Raw genomic sequence first — 17,998 nt, 5'->3', positions numbered from 1 at the left:
CTCTCCAAAAAACCTGGAGAGCTTCTCTCCAGAAACCTGAAGAGCTTCTCTCCAGAAGCTTGGAGCTCTTCACTCCAGAGGCTTGGAGAGCTTCTCTGCAGAAGCTTGAAGAGCTTCTCTCCAAAAACCTGGATATCTTCTCTCCAAAAACCTGGTGATCTTCTCTTCAGAAACCTGGAGAGCTTCTCTTCAGAAACCTGGATATCTTCTCTCCAAAAACCTGGTGATCTTCTCTTCAGAAACCTGGAGAGCTTCTCTTCAGAAACCTGGAGAGCTGCTTTTAAGAAACCTGAAGAGCTTCTCTTCAGAAACCTGGAGAGCTTCTCTGCAGAATCCTGGAGAGCTTCTCTCCAGATGCGTGGAGAGCTTCTCTCCAGAAAGCTGGCGAGCTTCTCTCCAAAAAACCTGGAGAGCTTCTCTCCAGAAACCTGGAGAGCTTCTCGCAAGAATCTTGCAGAGCTTCGTTCCAGAAAACTGGAGAGCTTCTCTCCAGAAACCTGGACAGCTTCTCTCCAGAAACCTGGAGAGCTTCTCTCCAGAAACCTGGCGAGCTTCTCTCCAAAAAACCTGGAGAGCTTCTCTCCAGAAACCTGGAGAGCTTCTCGCAAGAATCTTGCAGAGCTTCGTTCCAGAAAACTGGAGAGTTTCTCTCCAGAAACCTGGACAGCTTCTCTCCAGAAACCTGGAGAGCTTCTCTCCAGAAACCTGGAGAGCTTCTCTCCAGAAACCTGGAGAGCTTCTCTCCAGAAACCTGGAGAGCTTCTCACCAGAAACCTGGAGAGCTTCTCTCCAGAAACCTGGAGAGCTTCTTTCTAGAAACCTGGAAAGCTTTTCTCCAGAAACCTGGAGAGCTTCTCTCCAGAAACCTGAAGGGCTTCTCTCCAGAAACCTGGAGAGCTTCTCTGCAGAAACCTGGAGAGCTTCTCTCCAGAAACCTGAAGAGCTTCTCTCCAGAAACCTGGAGAGCTTCTCTTCAGAAACCAGGAGAGCTTCTCTCCAGAAACCTGGAGGGCTTCTCGCCAGATACCTGGAGTGCTTTTCTCCAGAAACCTGGAGAGCTTCTCTCCAGAAACGTTGAGAGCTTCTGTCCAAAAACCTGGGAAGCTTTTCTCCAGAAACCTGTTCAGCTTCTCTTCAGAAATCTGGAGGGCTTCTCTCCAGGAACTTTGAGAGCTTCTCTCCAGGAACTTGGAGAGCTTCTCTCCAGTAACTTGGAGAGCTTCTCTCCAGAAACTTGAATTGCTTCTCTTCAGAAGCTTGAAGAGCTTCTCTCTAGAAGCTTGGAGAGTTTATTTTCACAAGCTTGAAGAGTTTCTCTCCAGAAACCTGGGCAGTTTCTATCCAGGAACCTGGAGAGCTCGTCTTCAGAAATCAGGAGAGTTCAAGCTTTTCTTCAGAAGCTTGCAGAGCTTCTCTCCAGAAGCTTGGATAATTTTTCTCCATAAGCATGAAGAGCTCCTCCCCAGAAACCAGAAGAGCTTCTTTTTGGAAGCTTGAAGAGTTTCTTTTTAAAAGCTTGAAGAGCTGCTCTCCAAAAATCTGGAGAGCTTCTCTCAAGAAGCTTGTATATCTTCTCTCTAGAAGCTTGAAGAGTTTCTATTCAGAAGTTGGAGAGCTACTCTTCAGAAACCTTGGCAGCCTTTTTCCAGAAACCAGCTTCTGTTCAAAAACCTGGAGAGCTTCTCTCCAGAAACCTGAAGAGCTTCTCTCCAGAAACCTTGAGAGCTTCTCTCCAGAAACCTTGAGGGCTTCTCTCCAGAAACCTTGAGGGCTTCTCTCCAGAAACGTGGAGAGCTCTCCCCAGAAAGTTGGAGAGCTTCTCTCTAGAAGCTTGGAGAGTTTCTATTCAGAAGTATGAAGAGCTTCTCTTCAGAAACCTGGATATCTTCTCCCCTCAAACCTGGAGATCCATCTCACCACAAACTTGGAGAGCTGATCTTCAGAAACCTGGGCAGATCCAATCATTTGGTTCTTCAGATTTGTGCTCTTGAAAATTTGAGGAGTGGCTTCGTCATATCTTCACCTTATGGCTCTACGTCTCTACTGGGACTTGACCTGCCTCACTTCAACTTAGTGTTCTTTGAGCACTTCCACAGTTTTTAATTGAAGTGCTTTCTTTGTCTGCCATTGCATAAATTTGTATATTGTGAGGTAAGTACACTGATATGCCCAGGGAGTCAAGAAAATTTTTCCGACTGAAACGGGAATCGAATCCGCCATCACCGGATTGGCAATCCATAGCCTTAAAAACTAGGCTAATTAGAGACTTTCAGATGTAGCTTAATATCAGGAGGAAACCCTTCGGGGGGATAAGATCGTTCCTGGGCAATCAGCCATCCCAACGTAGTAGACAGTAAATGTGGCTTACTTAAAACTGCCCTCGTTCTTGCAAGGGTTATTCCTTCCAGTAGTGCATCGTCCCAACGCAACTACGTGGCTGTCAGCAGCTACTAAATACCGAAACTAATTATAATATCATTAAAAGTTTATTGGTTCGATAAATTTCGTTCGACGACAAAATGCTTCCCTTTGGCATCCACCGAATCACCTCCCTCCCGCCTCGTCTCACCGTACCTTTCAAAAAAAGTGCATTGCACCGCAACTGCATCGGCGGCGACAGGCAGCGGTGGTGCGATGGTGCGCGATTGACGAGCGAATTTTTAATTACCATTCGATTCCGTGCTGCTTATAAATACCCCGTCCCAGGTCGTAAATTATCCAAGTCACATTCGGAGGTGCAGAGCGGAGCGTGCGCGCGTATTCCCTGTGTGACGCGAGAAACGGACAATAAAAATACGGGCGGCGTTTTGGGAGTGTGGTGTGTTCGGTTCTGGAGGGGCCGTCAGGCTTAGGAAGCAGCAGTAGAAGGATTCGAAGGACCCGCGGGCGCGCGCGCGTTGATGTGTGAGAAGCTTTCGGGGGGTCCAAGATGAGTGCGGAAATTGTGGCCGAGCGGGGGAGTAGTCTGGCGTCGCTGGCCATGCCGGTGGTCATTTTTATGACGCTGGTCCTGGTGGCCAGTGCGTTGTTCCATTTCTGGATGATGTCCCGACGGTACGTTCAGCTGGGGAACAAGATCCCGGGGCCGAGGGCGTATCCGTTTATCGGGAATGCCAATATGCTGCTGGGGATGAACCACAACGAGATCATGGAGCGGGCGATGCAGTTGAGCTATATTTATGGGAGTGTGGCTCGTGGTTGGTTAGGGTATCACTTGGTGGTGTTTCTGACCGAGCCGGCGGACATTGAGATCATCCTGAACAGTTATGTGCACCTGACCAAGTCCAGCGAGTACAGATTCTTCAAGCCGTGGCTTGGGGACGGGTTGTTGATCAGCAGTGGCGAGAAGTGGCGATCGCATCGGAAACTGATCGCTCCGGCGTTCCACCAGAATGTCCTGAAGACGTTCGTGGACGTTTTCAATGATAACAGTTTGGCCGTGGTGCAGCGGATGCGAAAAGAGGTGGGGAAGGAGTTCGACGTGCACGATTATATGAGTGAAGTGACGGTGGATATCCTGCTGGAGACGGCCATGGGATCGCAGAGGACCAGCGAGAGCAAGGAGGGATTCGATTATGCGATGGCTGTGATGAAGTAAGTGCTGGGGAAAGTGTGGATTAGTGGGGATGGAGTGGCATTAGCTCTCACAGGGGGCTCTTCATAAACCACGTAGACCAAATGTTGGTCATCTCAGCCCCTCCCCTTCCCCGATCATACAAACATTTTGAAATTAGTATGAAGCGACTTTGGGCAGAAACCCCCCAACCAACCACACAAATCACCCCCCCCCCCCCCCCCCCAACAAAAAGTCCACGTGGTTTATAAACGGCCCCTAGGCTAAGAAAAGTTAAGGGCATGCGATATACCTTATTATTTTTTCAACAGCTCCTTCCAGGTGCATTTATCAATTTTATCAGATGCTCCTCATGAAAGTTCTTTAAAGATTTCAACAAACATTCGTACAAGTAATGAAAGAGGTTTCTGTTGGAAATAGCTCCGGGTATTTGAATGGCATCCTTTCTGGAAATCTTCAGTAAAAATGAAGAGATCTTTGAGTGGATTCTTACGGGTAGTATGAAAGAGCTCCTCCGGAAATTCCTTCAAAAATTTCCCTCGAGAAGTTTCTTCAAGTGCGTATTAAAATTAACAGAGATCAATGAAAGAGTTTCAATGTGATTTGATCGGTGATTTTCAGTGATTTGAATTCAAGTCCTTCCACTTTTTGTCAGCGATATATCAAATGAGCTCCTACACATAAAGTTTTTTTTTTAATTTTTTATTTTTTCCAAAGACTGTCTGGTAGTTCCTATGAAAGCTTTTTCAACTGTTTCTCCAAACAGGCATAATGTTTTTCCAGGATTTCTCCATGGCGATCTGTCACGAGCTATCCAAGGAATTTCTGCAGGAGTCTCTTTTAGAGGTTTTCGAAGGTTTCGTTCGGGAATTTCTCAACGGATTTTTTTTTCTTCAAAGATCTCCGAAAAGTTTTCTATAAATTTTTGTAGGAATATTTGACAAAAATCAGGGCTTTTGATGGAATTGCAGGCCAGTTCAGATTCTTTGGAGGAATTTCTGCAGGAATTCCTGGCAGAATTCCCGGAGAAATTCCTGAAGGAATTCCTGGAGGAATCCCTAGAGGAATTCCAGGAGGAATTTCTGGAGGAATTCCTGGATGAATTTCTGGAGGAATTCCTGGAAGAATCCCTGGAGGAATTCCTGGAGGAATTCCTGGAGAAATTTCTGAGGAATTCCTGAAGGAATCCCTGAGGAATCTCAACACAAACCAAAAAGGAAGGAATTCCTGGAGGAATTTCTGGAGGAATTCATGGAGAAATTTCTGGAGAGATTCCTGGAGGAATTTCTGAAGGAATTTCTGGAGGAATTTCTGGAGGAATTCCAGGAGGAATTTCTGGAGGAATTCCTGGAAGAATCCCTGGAGGAATTCCTGGAGGAATTCCTGGAGAAATTTCTGGAGAAATTTCTGAGGAATTCCTGAAGGAATCCCTGAGGAATCTCAACACAAACCAAAAAGGAAGGAATTCCTGGAGGAATTTCTGGAGGAATTCCTGGAGAAATTTCTGGAGAGATTCCTGGAGGAATTTCTGGAGAGATTCCTGAAGGAATTTCTGAAGGAATTTCTGGAGGAATTTCTGGAGGAATTTCTGGAGGAATTTCTGGAGGAATTCCTGGAGGAATTCCTGGAGAAATTTCTGGAGGAATTCCTGGAGTAATTTTTGGAGGAATTCCTGTACAAATTTCTGTAGGAATTCCTGGAGGAATTTATGGAGGAATTTCTGGAGAAATTTCTGGAGGAATTTCTGGAGTAATTTCTGCAGGAATTTCTGGATGAATTTCTGGAGGAATTCCTGGAGTAATTAATGGAGGAATTTCTGAAGGAATTTCTGGAGGAATTCCTGGAGGAATTTCTGGAGGAATTCCTGGAGGAATTTCTGGAGGAATTCCTGGAGGAATTTCTGGAGGAATTTCTGGAGGAATTCCTGAAGGAATTTCTGGAGGAATTCCTGAAGGAATTTCTGGAGGAATTCCTGAAGGAATTTCTGAAGGAATTCCTGAAGGAATTTCTGGAGGAATTCCTGAAGGAATTTCTGGAGAAATTCCTGAAGGAATTTCTGGAGGAATTCCTGAAGGAATTTCTGGAGGAATTCCTGAAGGAATTTCTGGAGGAATTCCTGGAGGAATTTCTGGAGGAATTCCTGGAGGAATTTCTGGAGGAATTCCTGAAGGAATTTCTGGAGGAATTCCTGAAGGAATTTCTGGAGGAATTCCTGAAGGAATTTCTGGAGGAATTCCTGAAGCAATTTCTGGAGGAATTCCTGAAGCAATTTCTGGAGGAATTCCTGAAGGAATTTCTGGAGGAATTCCTGAAGGAATTTCTGGAGGAATTCCTGAAGGAATTTCTGGAGGAATTCCTGAAGGAATTTCTGGAGGAATTCCTGAAGGAATTTCTGGAGGAATTCCTGAAGGAATTTCTGGAGGAATTCCTGAAGGAATTTCTGGAGGAATTCCTGAAGGAATTTCTGGAGGAATTCCTGAAGGAATTTCTGGAGGAATTCCTGAAGGAATTTCTGGAGGAATTCCTGAAGGAATTTCTGGAGGAATTCCTGAAGGAATTTCTGGAGGAATTCCTGAAGGAATTTCTGGAGGAATTCCTGAAGGAATTTCTGGAGGAATTCCTGAAGGAATTTCTGGAGGAATTCCTGAAGGAATTTCTGGAGGAATTCCTGAAGGAATTTCTGGAGGAATTCCTGAAGGAATTTCTGGAGGAATTCCTGAAGGAATTTCTGGAGGAATTCCTGAAGGAATTTCTGGAGGAATTCCTGAAGGAATTTCTGGAGGAATTCCTGAAGGAATTTCTGGAGGAATTCCTGAAGGAATTTCTGAAGGAATTCCTGAAGGAATTTCTGGAGGAATTCCTGAAGGAATTTCTGGAGGAATTCCTGAAGGAGTTTCTGGAGGAATTCCTGAAGGAATTTCTGAAGGAATTCCTGGAGGAATTCCTGGAGGAATTCCTGGAGGTGTTCCTGGAGGAATTCCTGGAAGAATTCCTGGAGGAATTCCTGGAAGAATTCCTGAAGGAATTCCTGGAAGAATTCCTGGAGGAATTCCTGGAAGAATTCCTGGAGGAATTTCTGGAGGAATTCCTGGAGGAATTCCTGGAAGAATTCCTAGAGGAATTCCTGGAGGAATTCCTGGAGGAATTCCTGGAGGAATTCCTTGAGGAATTCCTTGAGGAATTCCTGGAGAAATTCCTTGAGGAATTCTTGGAGAAATTCCTGTACAAATTCCTGTACAAATTCCTGGAGAAATTCCTGGAGAAATTCCTGGAGAATTTCTGGAACTTCGGGAGGAATTTCTGGAGAAATTCCTGGAGGAATTCCTGGAGGTATTCCTGGAGGAATTCCTGGAAAAAAATCTGGAAGAATTCGTTGAGGAATTCGTGGAGGAATTCCTGGAGGAATTCCTTGAGGAATTCCTTGAGGAATTCCTGGAGAAATCCCTGGAGAAATTTCTGAGGAATTCCTAAAGGAATCCCTGAGGAATCTCAACACAAACCAGAAAAGAAGGAATTTCTTTAGGAATTCCTGGAGGAATTTCTGGAATAATTCCTGGAGAAATTTCTGGAGAAATTCCTGGAGGAATTCGTCGAGGAATTCCTGAAGGAATTCCTGAAGGAATTCCTGAAGGAATTCCTGGAAGAATTCCTGGAGGAATTCCTGGAGGTGTTCCTGGAGGAATTCCCGGAAGAATTCCTGGAGGAATTCCTGGAAGAATTCCTGAAGGAATTCCTGGAAGAATTCCTGGAGGAATTCCTGGAAGAATTCCTGGAGGAATTTCTGGAGGAATTCCTGGAGGAATTCCTGGAGGAATTCCTAGAGGAATTCCTGGAGGAATTCCTGGAGGAATTCCTGGAGGAATTCCTGGAGGAATTCCTTGAGGAATTCCTTGAGGAATTCCTGGAGAAATTCCTTGAGGAATTCTTGGAGAAATTCCTGTACAAATTCCTGGAGAAATTCCTGGAGAAATTCCTGGAGAATTTCTGGAACTTCGGGAGGAATTCCTGGAGAAATTCCTGGAGGAATTCCTGGAGGTATTCCTGGAGGAATTCCTGGAAAAAAATCTGGAAGAATTCCTTGAGGAATTCGTGGAGGAATTCCTGGAGGAATTCCTTGAGGAATTCCTTGAGGAATTCCTGGAGAAATCCCTGGAGAAATTTCTGAGGAATTCCTAAAGGAATCCCTGAGGAATCTCAACACAAACCAGAAAAGAAGGAATTTCTTTAGGAATTCCTGGAGGAATTTCTGGAATAATTCCTGGAGAAATTTCTGGAGAAATTCCTGGAGGAATTCGTCGAGGAATTCCTGAAGGAATTCCTGAAGGAATTCCTGAAGGAATTCCTGAAGGAATTCCTGGAAGAATTCCTGGAGGAATTCCCGAAGAAATTCCTGGTGGAATTACTGACTTAGAGAGTTTCTCTCCAGAAACTTGAGCAGCTTCTCCCCAGAAACCTGGAGAGCTTCTCTACAGAAACCTGGAGAGCTTCTCTCCAGAAACCTGGAGGACTTCTCTCCAGAAACCTTGAGTGCTTCTCTCCAGAATCCTGGAGAGCTTCTCTTCAGAAACCTGGAGAGCTTCTCTCTAGAAGCCTGGATAGCTTCTCTCCAGAAACCTGGAGAGCTTCTCTCCAGAAACCTGGAGAGCTTCTCTCCAGAAACCTGGAGAGCTTCTCTCCGGAAACCTGGAGAGCTTCTCTCCGGAAACCTGGAGAGCTTATCTCCGGAAACCTGGAGAGCTTATCTCCGGAAACCTGGAGAGCTTATCTCCGGAAACCTGGAGAGCTTCTCTCCGGAAACCTGGAGAGCTTATCTCCGGAAACCTGGAGAGCTTCTCTCCAGAAACCTGGAGAGCTTCTCTCCAGAAACCTGGAGAGCTTCTCTCCAGAAACCTGGAGAGCTTCTCTCCAGAAACCTGGAGAGCTTCTCTCCAGAAACCTGGCGAGCTTCTCTCCAGATGCCTGGAGAGCTTCTCTCCAGAAACCTGGAGAGCTTCTCTCCAGAAACCTGGAGAGCTTCTCTCCAGAAACCTGGAGAGCTTCTCTCCAGAAACCTGGAGAGCTTCTCTCCAGAAACCTGGAGAGCTTCTCTCCAGAAACCTGGAGAGCTTCTCTCCAGAAACCTGGAGAGCTTCTCTCCAGAAACCTGGAGAGCTTCTCTCCAGAAACCTGGAGAGCTTCTCTCCAGAAACCTGGAGAGCTTCTCTCCAGAAGCCTAGAGAGCTTCTCTCCAGAAGCTTGGAGAGCTTCTCTCCAGAAGCCTGGAGAGCTTCTCTCCAGAAGCCTGGAGAGCTTCTCTCCAGAAGCCTGGAGAGCTTCTCTCCAGAAGCCTGGAGAGCTTCTCTCCAGAAGCCTGGAGAGCTTCTCTCCAGAAGCCTGGAGAGCTTCTCTCCAGAAGCCTGGAGAGCTTCTCTCCAGAAGCCTGGAGAGCTTCTCTCCAGAAGCCTGGAGAGCTTCTCTCCAGAAGCCTGGAGAGCTTCTCTCCAGAAGCCTGGAGAGCTTCTCTCCAGAAGCCCGGAGAGCTTCTCTCCAGAAGCCTGGATATCTTCTCTCAAAAAACCTGGTGATCTTCTCTTCAGAAACCTGGAGAGCTTCTATTCAGTAACCTGGAGAGCTTCTCTCCAGAAACCTGGAGTACTTCTCTGCAGAATCCTGGAGAGCTTCTCTCCAGATGCGTGGAGAGCTTCTCTCCAGAAACCTGGCGAGCTTCTCTCCAAAAAACCTGGAGAGCTTCTCTCCAGAAACCTGAAGAGCTTCTCTCCAGAAGCTTGGAGCTCTTCACTCCAGAGGCTTGGAGAGCTTCTCTGCAGAAGCTTGAAGAGCTTCTCTCCAAAAACCTGGATATCTTCTCTCCAAAAACCTGGTGATCTTCTCTTCAGAAACCTGGAGAGCTTCTCTTCAGAAACCTGGATATCTTCTCTCCAAAAACCTGGTGATCTTCTCTTCAGAAACCTGGAGAGCTTCTCTTCAGAAACCTGGAGAGCTGCTTTTAAGAAACCTGAAGAGCTTCTCTTCAGAAACCTGGAGAGCTTCTCTGCAGAATCCTGGAGAGCTTCTCTCCAGATGCGTGGAGAGCTTCTCTCCAGAAAGCTGGCGAGCTTCTCTCCAAAAAACCTGGAGAGCTTCTCTCCAGAAACCTGGAGAGCTTCTCGCAAGAATCTTGCAGAGCTTCGTTCCAGAAAACTGGAGAGCTTCTCTCCAGAAACCTGGACAGCTTCTCTCCAGAAACCTGGAGAGCTTCTCTCCAGAAACCTGGCGAGCTTCTCTCCAAAAAACCTGGAGAGCTTCTCTCCAGAAACCTGGAGAGCTTCTCGCAAGAATCTTGCAGAGCTTCGTTCCAGAAAACTGGAGAGTTTCTCTCCAGAAACCTGGACAGCTTCTCTCCAGAAACCTGGAGAGCTTCTCTCCAGAAACCTGGAGAGCTTCTCTCCAGAAACCTGGAGAGCTTCTCTCCAGAAACCTGGAGAGCTTCTCACCAGAAACCTGGAGAGCTTCTCTCCAGAAACCTGGAGAGCTTCTTTCTAGAAACCTGGAAAGCTTTTCTCCAGAAACCTGGAGAGCTTCTCTCCAGAAACCTGAAGGGCTTCTCTCCAGAAACCTGGAGAGCTTCTCTGCAGAAACCTGGAGAGCTTCTCTCCAGAAACCTGAAGAGCTTCTCTCCAGAAACCTGGAGAGCTTCTCTTCAGAAACCAGGAGAGCTTCTCTCCAGAAACCTGGAGGGCTTCTCGCCAGATACCTGGAGTGCTTTTCTCCAGAAACCTGGAGAGCTTCTCTCCAGAAACGTTGAGAGCTTCTGTCCAAAAACCTGGGAAGCTTTTCTCCAGAAACCTGTTCAGCTTCTCTTCAGAAATCTGGAGGGCTTCTCTCCAGGAACTTTGAGAGCTTCTCTCCAGGAACTTGGAGAGCTTCTCTCCAGTAACTTGGAGAGCTTCTCTCCAGAAACTTGAATTGCTTCTCTTCAGAAGCTTGAAGAGCTTCTCTCTAGAAGCTTGGAGAGTTTATTTTCACAAGCTTGAAGAGTTTCTCTCCAGAAACCTGGGCAGTTTCTATCCAGGAACCTGGAGAGCTCGTCTTCAGAAATCAGGAGAGTTCAAGCTTTTCTTCAGAAGCTTGCAGAGCTTCTCTCCAGAAACCTGGAGAGCTTCTCACCAGAAACCTGGAGAGCTTCTCTCCAGAAACCTGGAGAGCTTCTTTCTAGAAACCTGGAAAGCTTTTCTCCAGAAACCTGGAGAGCTTCTCTCCAGAAACCTGAAGGGCTTCTCTCCAGAAACCTGGAGAGCTTCTCTGCAGAAACCTGGAGAGCTTCTCTCCAGAAACCTGAAGAGCTTCTCTCCAGAAACCTGGAGAGCTTCTCTTCAGAAACCAGGAGAGCTTCTCTCCAGAAACCTGGAGGGCTTCTCGCCAGATACCTGGAGTGCTTTTCTCCAGAAACCTGGAGAGCTTCTCTCCAGAAACGTTGAGAGCTTCTGTCCAAAAACCTGGGAAGCTTTTCTCCAGAAACCTGTTCAGCTTCTCTTCAGAAATCTGGAGGGCTTCTCTCCAGGAACTTTGAGAGCTTCTCTCCAGGAACTTGGAGAGCTTCTCTCCAGTAACTTGGAGAGCTTCTCTCCAGAAACTTGAATTGCTTCTCTTCAGAAGCTTGAAGAGCTTCTCTCTAGAAGCTTGGAGAGTTTATTTTCACAAGCTTGAAGAGTTTCTCTCCAGAAACCTGGGCAGTTTCTATCCAGGAACCTGGAGAGCTCGTCTTCAGAAATCAGGAGAGTTCAAGCTTTTCTTCAGAAGCTTGCAGAGCTTCTCTCCAGAAGCTTGGATAATTTTTCTCCATAAGCATGAAGAGCTCCTCCCCAGAAACCAGAAGAGCTTCTTTTTGGAAGCTTGAAGAGTTTCTTTTTAAAAGCTTGAAGAGCTGCTCTCCAAAAATCTGGAGAGCTTCTCTCAAGAAGCTTGTATATCTTCTCTCTAGAAGCTTGAAGAGTTTCTATTCAGAAGTTGGAGAGCTACTCTTCAGAAACCTTGGCAGCCTTTTTCCAGAAACCAGCTTCTGTTCAAAAACCTGGAGAGCTTCTCTCCAGAAACCTGAAGAGCTTCTCTCCAGAAACCTTGAGAGCTTCTCTCCAGAAACCTTGAGGGCTTCTCTCCAGAAACCTTGAGGGCTTCTCTCCAGAAACGTGGAGAGCTCTCCCCAGAAAGTTGGAGAGCTTCTCTCTAGAAGCTTGGAGAGTTTCTATTCAGAAGTATGAAGAGCTTCTCTTCAGAAACCTGGATATCTTCTCCCCTCAAACCTGGAGATCCATCTCACCACAAACTTGGAGAGCTGATCTTCAGAAACCTGGGCAGATTTTTCAAGAAACCTGGTTAGCTTCTCTCCAGAAACATGGAGAGCTACTCTTGAGAAACCTGGAGAGCTGTGCATCTTTTCTCCAGAATCCGGGAGGGCTTGTCTTCAGAAATCTCTAGAGCTTCTCTTCAGCAGCTTGAAGAGCTTCGCTTTTTAAGCTTGGAGAGCTTTGCCCCAAAAGCTTGCAGAGCTTTTTTCCAGAAGCCTGGTAATCTTCCCTCCAAAAGCTTGGAGAGTTTCTCTCACAACACCTGGAGAGCTTCTCTCTGAGAGCTCTTGGAGAAACTTGAAGAGCTTCTCTTCAAAAGCTTGGAGAACTTCTCTCCAGAAGCTTGGATAGCTTTTCTCCAAAAGCTTGGAAAGATACTCTCCAGAAGCTTGGAGAACTTCTCTCCAGAAGGTTGGAGAACTTCTCTCTAAAAGCTTGGAGAGCATTTATAACTGGGTCTTCAGTTAGCTTAGTGGTTAAGGCTATGGATCGCCAATCTGGAGGTGGCGGGTTCGATTCCCGTACCGGCCTGGAAATTTTTCTCGGCTCCCTGGGCATAGTGTATCATTGTACTTGCCTCATAATATACAAATTCATGCAATGCCAGGCAAAGAAAGCCCTTCAATTAATAACTGTGTTAGTGCTCATAGAACACTAAGTTGAAGCGAGGCAGGTCACAGTGGGGACGTAGAGCCATAAGAAGAAGAAGAAGCATCTCTCCAGAAGCTTGGAGAACTTCTCTTTAAAAGCTTGGAGAGAATCTCTCCAGAAGCTTGGAGAACTTCTTTCCCGTAGAATTGAGAGCTTCTCTCCAGAAGCTCGGAGAGATTCGCTTCAGAAGCTTGGAGAACTTCTCCCCAGAAGGTTGGAGAGCTTCTCTCCAAAAGCATGGAAAGCATCTCTCCTGAAGCTTGGAGAACTTCTCTCCAGAATCTTGGAGAGATTCTCTCTAGAATCTTGGAGAAATTCTCTCCAAAAGCTTGGAGAGTTTCTGCATCAATCTGGAACTAACGAATTCTAGAAGAGTCTGTGTTTATCTTGTTTTCTGAAAACAAAAAGATTAGCGATTTCTATCCAAATGTGAAGAAACGTGTTAGGGTAATTTTCCAATTGTTGCACAGCTAAAAACTCGCCTATTGTTGCACACTTCATGTAATTCTTATTGAGGTGTGCAACAATTGACGAATTACCCTACTAATCAACTTTCATCTCTCTAAATTCCCAGAATGTGCGACATCCTGCACTCCCGCCAGTTGAAGTTCCACCTCCGGATGGACTCGGTCTTCAACTTCACCAAAATCAAACAGGAACAGGAACGGCTGCTCGGCATCATTCACGGTCTCACCCGGAAGGTCGTCAAACAGAAGAAGGAACTCTTCGAGAAGAACTTCGCCGAGGGTAAGCTTCCGTCCCCATCCCTATCGGAGATCATCGCCAAGGAGGAGTCCGCATCGAAGGAACCGCTACCGGTTATCTCGCAGGGCTCACTTCTGCGGGACGATCTGGATTTTAACGATGAGAACGATATCGGTGAAAAGCGGCGGTTAGCGTTTTTGGATCTTATGATTGAGACAGCAAAGAGTGGGGCCGATCTTAGCGATGAGGAGATCAAGGAGGAAGTCGACACGATCATGTTTGAAGGACACGATACGACAGCTGCTGGGTCTAGCTTTGTGCTTTGCCTTCTTGGAATTCACACGGATATTCAGGATCGAGTGTATAATGAAATACATCAGATTTTCGGCAATTCCAAACGGAAAGCCACCTTCAACGACACTATGGAAATGAAGTACCTGGAGCGAGTGATCTTCGAAACATTGAGAATGTATCCACCGGTTCCGGTGATTGCCCGCAAAGTGACACAGGACGTTCGGCTAGCTTCGCACGACTACGTGGTCCCAGCCGGAACCACGGTCGTCATCGGAACCTACAAGGTTCACCGGCGAGCGGACATCTACCCCAACCCAGACGTGTTCAACCCGGACAATTTCCTTCCGGAACGCACCCAGAGCCGTCACTACTACAGCTACATTCCGTTCAGTGCCGGACCGCGAAGTTGCGTCGGTAAGTGATTCCTGGAAGTCCCATCTTATCCACGAGTCTAACCTCACCTCTTTCCCCATTCACAGGTAGAAAATATGCCATGCTAAAGCTGAAGGTCCTCCTGTCTACCATCCTGCGCAACTACCGGGTCGTGTCCAATCTGAAGGAATCGGACTTCAAGCTGCAAGGCGACATTATCCTGAAACGAACCGATGGATTCAGAATTCAGCTGGAACCGAGAGTCTAATCAATTATGACCACACCAGAACGGAATAGCGCAGGGAGCCGCCGCCGCAGGCCACAGGACCGATAAGATGTCGCGACATTGCTGATGGACACCGAATGGATTCCGAGACGATAGATTACGCCGGAGTTGTTGTATAGCCCAATTTATGATACTGTTAATTGAATTGTTCGGTTCCCGGATTGCCAGGTCGAGCCGATTGTTGTTGCTTTTGCTTAGTTTTTTTTTCTGTTCCTCATACCCCGCTTCGCTTTGCTTCGCATCCCCAGTGCTATTTATTTGCTGCTTCGCTTTCGCTTTCTACAGTCCCCTTACGAGCATAAATGAGAGATAATAAAACCTTCTCCGCATAGATGAGGATTGCTTTTGGTTGGGCAGATCATTCATATCCGAAACAACGGGTCGAAACAAAAGGATTATCTTCTGAACGAGCTTTTTTGGGCAGATGAGACAGCACTATCGCAGAAAAAAAATGGTCAATATGGTCAATCAATGTTTGTTGTCCGAGTCGGTTGAGGAGTTGTTAAGATAAGGGGGTAAGGGTTGATCGATGAAATTGTAGTTTTAATGAGAGGTCTTCAAGATAACGGATACAATGTTTGGTTTCATGGCTTTGCTAAAACAAGCTCTTTACATCGGTCTGAGTTAAAGGAATGTTTATGATCCTCGGCGGTATATTCACAAAGTAAAAAAACCTAGGTTTTTTTCGTCGCCTGTTTTTCACCAGAAAAAGCAATGATTTCTGATTGTAAAAAAAAAGTTGAAGCTTTCAAATGTTATTTCAATTGATTGATCCAGCACCACAATGCTTCCAGATATAGAAAAACTTGATGGTTTAATGACTATCACTTCTGCTTCGAATGCACAAAGTCTTGAGGTCAATCGCTCCTTCGCCCCACCACTGTGTATCTCCGTCTTTCTATCATTCATCAAACTTGTTCCCTTCATAATTCCACTTGACACACCACCTCGTCATTGTGCTTAACAAAAGGCAACACACAAACCAAAGCGAACTTATGGTACTGTAAACAGCCTCCTACAAGCGACATCAGTATGAACTCGTGCGTATGTTGTATGATTTCACGTCCTGTAATGCGAGCGAATGCATCATTTATACTTCGCTTCCACAACTCCAGCTTATGTTTAGTTACTTAAACTGACTTAAATATACAAGCACCCAATTGAAACACGAAGTTGAATCAGGGCATTGATCGGGTCAAGCATAATTATCATTTTCAAAGCTAGCTGTATGTGTTTCAATAAGTGCAACAAAAATTCTTAAATTTTTAATGAAAGTTGTCCAGATAGTTGTCTATCAATGGTCCAAATTTGGGAAAGAATTAAGTTAGAAAAATTCCAGTAAAAGGTGTAAATATCCGATAGCCAACTTTGAGCTTTTATATCTCCGGATTCCACGAGCCTAATGCAATGAAATTTTGAGCATTTATGACTTATATAATGAGCTTTACAAAACCAGATATGAAAACACCACAAACCCATCCATGCGACACATCAAACTACGGCATTTTGGATAACTTGATGAATGGATACCATGAAAATGGTCTCAGATCATATCTGAACCGGTAGTGTCCCGGAACCGATTCCGGGTGTCTCGCCGGAAGTGGCTAAACATAAAAGTGAACTAAACCCATGCATGCGACATATCAAACCGCGGCTTTTTCGATAACCCGATCAACAGTAAGCAGGAAAACATTCTCAGATCACATCAGAACCGGTAGTGTTCCGGAACTGGTTCCAAATGTCCCGCTGGAGGTGGCCAAGTATAAAAATTAACCAAACCCATGCATGCGATATATCAAATGGTGACTTTTTTGATATCCTGATAAACAGTAAGCAGGAAAATATTCTCAGACCATATTTAAACCGTTAGTGATCTGGAACCGGTTCCATGTATTCCCCCGGAAGTGGCCAAATATAAAAGTGAACTAAACCCATGCATGCAACATATCAAACCGCCCCGAGCAGAGGAAAATATCAAAATAATAACTACGGAATCACAAAACCTGTTTTTATATCTCGGTTTGTTATTATTAACTTATTAAGTCATCACCGTTCTATAACATATTCTGTTGGGCAATCTTATTTTGTTATGATCGTGCTCTTGGTATATTTTCTTTAAATTACATTTCAATAACATGTTTTGTTGTAGCACAAGTTCATATTATTGTGTCATTGAGACTATACAAATATTTGATCATTAATATCACAACATAACTAGCTTTGCAATCAAAACTACACCATTCGCGATTTTCGTTGTTCACAGCATTCCGTGAGGAACTGTAAGAGAAAATATTATTTTGTCATCAGTTCCTCTTCTTACTGACATTACGTTACACTGCCAACTGATCAGGCTTTTGTTTTATAAGCACTTTTAAAAGTATACCTGTTTTTTTTTGTCCCAGTTTCAGTTAGGTATGAATACGAAAATAGAGGGTGTAATAGAGTGTTAGCCATTTTATGAAACATTTTGGGTCAACTGGTGGAATTCAACGACAAACAACACATTTTCGACAAAAATGTAAAAAAATAAGTCATCAAGAACTCCATTGATTATTTTTAGACATTTTATTTTTATTGATTTCACTGCATTGAGCCCACTTAGATTAACTAGGATAAATGTGTCAATCAATGAGGTAATAATGTAAATTAATCTTATAAATAATAAACCACCTAATAAAGACGGTCGTTTTTCATCGTAAGTTGTTTGGAAAATAAACGAGAACTATTGTTTCTCTCTGTTTTCGATAAGAAATCGCTTGCGACAACAATAGCGTCCCAATTATGAATGAAACGTTTAACAATAGATCCTATTGTTGCGTATCCCATTGAATGCATATGGGACTTTGAAGGAGTTCCTATCCGCAACAGAAAAAAAGCAAATTTTGTTTTCAGATTGTTATCAATAACGTATTCATATCAAAATTTGTTATTGAAATATTTTCAAAATTCGCTGTTATTTAGTTGTTATTGAAAGTTATTTGAAACTAACAAGATATGTTATTAAACGGTCTTCCAGGAACATATTTTTGTTATAATATTTGTTATTTTGCCGCTTATGACAGACAAGTTTTTAACAGGATATGTTACCGTCAAACGGGGTTACTTGCAACAGCGGTGTAACTTGCAACACTATGACATACATTAAATGTGAACTATTTTTTCATAATATTGAAAGCTAGTATGCTTCACCGTTTCGGTTATCAAAATTATGTGTACCAAAGATCATTTTAGTGAAAAAATCAGTTTGGTTTCTTTGTTTATTGTTCAGCTACACTGTTAAAACGGTTTGCCCATTTTAAGCCATAAAAACAGAAAGCGTCTAAGTTTACACAAACGGAGGCCTTCTCCTTCGCGGGTAGTCCGAAGAGAGTGGAAGCGAATGCTCGCGATAAAAGCGACAAGCATTCGCAGAAGCGGGCGAGGCAGCCGTCAGGTGAGGAGCTGTCTGGCGGCGCCCGCAAGGCCAGGCGTATAATAACCCCGAAAGCCGGTGGTAACGCTGGAAAGTCGGACCCCAGCCAGGGTTCCCGGAAAGCTGGGAAGGGTGGGCCTGAAAAGGCCGGCCCGTCCCGGAATGATGGGAACAAGGGGTTGCGACCAATGGTGGGCCCTCAGCAGCCGCAGAGCAGGGCGATCCAAGGAGAGGACCCTCCTTGGACAAAGGTAGAGCGGAAGAGGAAGAAGAAGGGGAATCCGCAGGTAGAAGTGCAGGTCGCCAAGCCAAGGCGTAGGAAGGCAGGTGCCAGGCGCGAAAAAGGTGACGCTATCGTCATCAAGACCGAACAGTCGAAA

General features: G+C 45.1%; 1 protein-coding gene across 1 annotated transcript; it reads left to right on the top strand.

The window, feature by feature from the left end:
* Nucleotides 1-2,715: 2,715 nt before the first annotated feature.
* Nucleotides 2,716-14,537, top strand: LOC109402085 (cytochrome P450 4g15). The gene is made up of 3 exons (XM_029855067.2): nt 2,716-3,594; nt 13,124-13,962; nt 14,028-14,537. Exons 1-3 carry the CDS (start codon nt 2,930-2,932, stop codon nt 14,186-14,188), a joined length of 1,665 nt encoding a protein of 554 aa, XP_029710927.2. The 5' UTR covers nt 2,716-2,929; the 3' UTR covers nt 14,189-14,537.
* Nucleotides 14,538-17,998: the final 3,461 nt, after the last annotated feature.

The sequence above is a fragment of the Aedes albopictus genome, chromosome 1 (assembly GCF_035046485.1).
Source record: "Aedes albopictus strain Foshan chromosome 1, AalbF5, whole genome shotgun sequence".
Classification (NCBI taxonomy): Eukaryota; Metazoa; Arthropoda; class Insecta; order Diptera; family Culicidae; genus Aedes; species Aedes albopictus.
This window is presented reverse-complemented; position numbering and strand designations above follow the sequence as displayed.

Coding starts and splice junctions, on each gene's coding strand:
- LOC109402085 (XM_029855067.2), top strand. CDS start 2,930: ATGAGTGCGGAAATTGTGGCCGAGCGGGGGAGTAGTCTGGCGTCGCTG. Junction 3,595..13,123: donor TATGCGATGGCTGTGATGAA/GTAAGTGCTGGG, acceptor CTAAATTCCCAG/AATGTGCGACATCCTGCACT. Junction 13,963..14,027: donor CGGACCGCGAAGTTGCGTCG/GTAAGTGATTCC, acceptor CCCCATTCACAG/GTAGAAAATATGCCATGCTA.